At 41.0% G+C, this 5,268-nt stretch overlaps 1 protein-coding gene across 1 annotated transcript; it reads left to right on the top strand.

The window, feature by feature from the left end:
• Positions 1-6: 6 nt before the first annotated feature.
• LOC126501767 (vomeronasal type-1 receptor 4-like) lies at positions 7-5,268 on the top strand. The gene has a single exon (XM_050142620.1). It carries the CDS (start codon positions 2,173-2,175, stop codon positions 3,106-3,108), a length of 936 nt encoding a protein of 311 aa, XP_049998577.1. The 5' UTR covers positions 7-2,172; the 3' UTR covers positions 3,109-5,268.

The raw sequence follows: 5,268 nt of genomic DNA, 5'->3' as shown, positions 1-5,268 counted from the left end.
TGTGGATTGCGTTGGGTGGGCTACTCAGTCTAGGGGTTAGTAACCCACCCGCAATCAAGTTATTCCAGGGTCTCGGAGGGGCGCTACCTGGAAGGGAATGAGCTAAGACAGAAGAACGAGGCCAAGCAACTTTGTCAAGGCCTCAGTTTATTAGGGACGGGTTACAGTTTATATATGGTAAGGGATGAGGGGCAGGGTACAGGATCTCACAGGCCGCGTGGTTCCGGTCACGTAGCGGTTACATTCAGACAGACAGATAGGGCCAGGAAGTCACGAGTTGTCACACCTGGTTCCCTGGGTAGCTGGAATGTGAGGTGTATTTTGCTAATAGATTAACAGTTAATTGGGTGAGCAGATTCTGTCAATAGAACATAATTATGGGTGTGAGGTTCCCTGCAGACTCCCCAGGGTGATGGTTCCTGTAATGATAGGGGGGAAATGGCTCCTGACAAATCCGTATGAAAACAAGGATTAAAGAAACAGGAAAATGTTAATACCAGTTGAGTGAACTGATAGCAGGGATTTTTACAGATTCCAATCTCTGACAAAACACTTAATTTTTTATTCTAAATATGTCAGTGAGTGCTGATGTGCTTTCTATTAATATCTGGAGCATATTTCATTTGTACAGATATTTAGATGGTATTGTGATGTCTAGGACTCACTTACAGGCAATAATTACCTCTTTGCTAAAGGAGAAGTTGAAAGCAATAACTGCCATTTCTAGAGTCATGATGCCTGGACACAAATCTCAGAACAAGTCTAGGTTGATGAAGGTCACCAGTAAGATCATCTGGACATAGACATGTAAAGCTATCCTATGAGTTTAACAGGAAGGAGGGCAGGGAACAGAGACATTGCAAGTACTAAGAACTCTTAAACCCTTGCAGCCACTCTAATGTTCAGATTCCTCTTATCCTAGGACAGAGCCCAAAGCTTACCATAAATCCCTGAAAAATGAGAATGGAGCTCCAGAACTTGAAGAATAGCATCCTACCCAGAACCAAGTTCTGGAATCACCTGGGACTGGTAAATAAAAAGCAGCCTGCCTGACAAACAGGTTGGAGGAAAAGCAGGCTGCAAAACCAGCTGGCATAATAGCTTCTCAAAAGGCCCCACAGAAGCAAATGCTAACATGAACTCTTACATAGTGGAATGCCTGCTCACACAGGTATGCCAGTAATTACTGTGCTACAAACAGTTGGTATTGAGGACATGTGACTCAAAAACTGCACTCATCTCATGGCACTATATAATCCCTCATTAATCCAATTCTTAGGTTTACCTCATCAGCATCCCCTGGTCCAGAGCTGTTCCCTGTTCCCTTATGTGACCTGAGGTAACTCACTGGGGTACAGATGCCCTGAAGTCATCCGCTAGGATCACAGCTCTCTGCTAGCCCTCTTCTAGGAAGCAACACAAGGTTCTGCTAGACACCATCCATCCCTAACTGCAGTCTGGTAGTTCTATGAAAGTTTTCACATTCTATTTTGATGATTCAGCTTTAACTGAAGGCCTCTATCTGGACAGGTTGTGCAATTGGACTTGACATTTAGAACTATTTATTAAAAATATCTAGAAAACATTTATATTGAATGAAATCATAGAAGAGTCAACATAAAAACTTTAAAAATATTAATATGTAGAAATTGAAGTTACAAAGCTTTGAAGCCAAATGCATATCTAGAAACTGTTACACTAAGATAAAAAAAGAAAAGGAGCCTTTGTCTTTGAACCTGGGGGAGGGGCGGATATGATGAAATAGAGAAAAAGGAAGAAATTTGCTTGCAGGACAATGAAGCTCAATTCAGGTATGCTGAGAGGTAGTTAGCATAATCCATGCACGCAGATAAACAGGGACACACACACACACACACACACACATTTACAGAAATCAATTTTGCTAGTAGAGAGTTCAAACACACCTCCTTTAAAACCATAGAGTCTTATTCCAGTTTCGAAACTCACCTGTCAGAGCACACACATAACTCAGAGTCCGCAGGGAAGAGGAGGAGTTCGAGGACCCAGTCTACAGCAGCACATGTGTCCATCACTGACTCTCGTATACCAGAAAATGCTATTGTGCAAAATGTTTTTCAGATAAATGTCTAGAACTACTGATGCTTTCTTGAAAACTCTTTGTATCCTGAATACAAGATTTTCTACCCAGAAATGAAAAAAATGTTTTTGAAATTTATTAAGCAAATAGTTATCCTCTTCATGACTGTGTTTGGCATGCTGGGGAACATTTCTGTTTCTGTGAATTATATGATCAGTTGGTGCAGAGGGCCTGAGAAGAAACCCATGCATCTTATTCTCATCCACTTGGCTTTTACAAACATCATAATGCTTCTTGCAAATGGGTTGCCAAAGACTATGGAAGCTTTTGGTTTGAGAAACTTCCTAGATGACATAGGATGCAAGATCCTCATTTACCTGTCAAGGGTGGCCCGTGGGGTCTCCATCTGCACCAGCAGTCTCCTCACTGTGGTCCAGGCCATCATCATCAGTCCCAGAGCATCTGGATGGAGAAGGCTCAGACCACAGTCTGCATGGCACATCCTTCCAATCTTTTCATTCTTTTGGATACTCAATGCTTTAATAGGTATGAACCTAATCCATTCCATCACAAGTACAAGCCTGAACATATCACAGTTTAAGAGTGAAGACGGCTACTGCTATTTTATGTTAGAAAGTCAGCAAACAAAATGGATTGTTCTCCCTCTCATGGTCCTGAGAGATGCTGTGTTTCAGGGAGCCATGGGAGGCGCCAGTGGCTACCTCATATTTCTTCTCCACAAGCACCACCAGCATGTCCACTATCTTCAGAACTCCAAGCTTCTCTACAGAACTCCCCCTGAGCTGAGAGCTGCTCAGAGTGTCCTCCTTCTGATGCTCTGTTTTGTTTTCTTCTATTGGGCTGACTGTGCTTTTTCTTTAATTTTAAGTCTCTCTTTAATAGAAAAATCCTTGATGCCAAAAGTTCAAAAGTTTCTGGCTCTTGGTTATGCAACTTTTAGCCCGCTTGTGTTGATTCACAGGAATGGACTTCTGCCTGAGTGTTGTGAGAAATTGAGAAACTATCTCTTTCATGTTTCTGTTCAGTGACTGTCGAAGAACTCTCACTTCTGCAATATTGTAGGTAAGACAAAATTTTCATAAAGTAGGTTAAGCATGTATTTATTCTCACATATTCTTCCTGGTGACTCACAACCTTGTCCTGAGAGAGAGAGAGAGATCTTAGTAAATTACAGTGATAAAAGAAACCTTATTCTCCAATTTTCTACTCCTTTGAAGGGATTTGCTAAATTCCTATATTAGTATTGTGTATGGATAATTTTCCTGCATTATGTCCATGTAGGACAGCCACACCTGGTTCCCGTAAAGGGTAGAAGAGGTCATCAAATGCCCTGTGACTGACTGGAATTAGAGAGGTTGCTGTCAACCAAAGTATGGCTGCTAGGTCTCAATTAAACCTGAGACCTCTGGAAGACAAGCTAGTGCTCTCAACTAAGGAGTCATGTCTCCACCACAGGGAAAATGGTCTTAATTTTATTTAGTAAAACTGTCACCATGACTGGAAGCGCACAGATGAATTTGGTCGATTTTATTAACTTCATAGTGATTTAGTCATGTTATCTAAAGAAATCCATATCTTGTAGCTGATGTTGTTCTTGCTAAATGTTATTTTAGCTATGATGCTATTTAACGTGTCTGTATTTTTCTTTTTGTAGATAATATTATACAGAATTTTGAAAAATGATATGAACTACATCCACTTCCTGGAATCCCAGTCCACCAGTCACAGAACTTAAATGCACTGAAATGTTTCTATGGTTTTATATTCATGGAGGTTCGCTACAGGAATTAACATTGTCCATATGGGATAAATTAGATAAGAAATACACAATAAAGTTTTATTTTATATCCATCTATAGTTTCTATGTTGATAAAAAAAACTTGGATTTGCCAATTTACAAGATTAATCTGCAGTGTGATTGAAACAGACTGAGGCTTGTTAGCAGCTGCCCTTTGTTAATGCCTGGTTGCTCTCCACACTATCCAGCTGTTTGTCATCAAAGAGCTGCAAAAGGATCTCATTCTACATCCATTTAAGTGAAGGATTCACTGCTTGATTTCCTAACTTAGATCCACACAATAAGATATCGACACGGTTCTAAAAACATAATAGACCTATTCTGAAAAATACTTATTGATATAATTATTGATCATGAAGGTATAGAATTTCTAGAGGTGGATTTATGCCTTTTTTAAAAAAGAAACTGTTCTGTCATATTTGACCCTTGAAACATTTTTGGTTCTTTATGGTTCTACTTTACAATGATGCATAAGTATTTATATTTTCCTTGGTTGCATTTTATAAATATGCAAAATATTTAAGTAAGTGATGGTTATTGTGCTATAGATTATTAAATAGCTAGATTTCTAATATAAAGATTTATTTTATGTATGTGTCTCTGTGAGTGTGTGTCACATGTGTACAGTTCCCCACACAGACGAGAAGTGGACACTGACCACAGGGAGCTAGAGCTACAGGCAGTCATGAGTCCTAGATGTGAGTGCTAGATAAGGAACCAGGGTCCTCTGCAAGAGGAGCAGGTCTCCTAACCATCCCTGCAGCTCCTTCTCACATTTCTCATGTGATGTGACTTGTTTGTAGGGAACATCCACTACTTCTCTGAGTCTCACCCTCTTCTGTTACATAGAGGACCAGACTAATGAACACTTTCTCAGTCAGTCTGTGTAATTTGACTCAAAGGGAAGCTATGTATGAACATGGAGAAGGAGTGAAGAAAGATGTGTTTAATCTGAAATTGGCAATGAGATTGTTCAGTGTGGATTGCGTTGGGTGGGCTACTCAGTCTAGGGGTTAGTAACCCACCCGCAATCAAGTTACTCCAGGGTCTCAGAGGGGCGCTACCTGGAAGGGAGTGAGCTAAGACAGAAGAAGGAGGCCAAGCAACTTTGTCAAAGCCTCCGTTTATTAGGGACATGGTTGCTGCTTATATATGGTAAGGGATGAGGGGCAGGGTACTGGATTCTTGCCTCGTGTTCCAGGTCACGTAGGCTAGGTTACATTCAGACAGACAGATAGGGCCAGGAAGTCACAAGTTGCGCCACACCTGGTTCCCTGGATAGCTGGAATGTGAGGCGGGTTCCGCTAAGAGATTGCTGCTAATTGGGTGAGGGGCATTCTGCAGACTCCCCAGAGTGATGGTTCCTGTAATGATTGGGGGGAAATGGCTC

This window comes from Alexandromys fortis, unplaced genomic scaffold (genome assembly GCF_014885135.2).
Source record: "Alexandromys fortis isolate MF-2015 unplaced genomic scaffold, M_Fortis_MF-2015_v1.1 scaffold_5, whole genome shotgun sequence".
Classification (NCBI taxonomy): domain Eukaryota; kingdom Metazoa; phylum Chordata; class Mammalia; order Rodentia; family Cricetidae; genus Alexandromys; species Alexandromys fortis.
The sequence above is the reverse complement of the archived record's forward strand: the minus strand, read 5'-3'. Positions and strand labels throughout refer to the sequence as shown.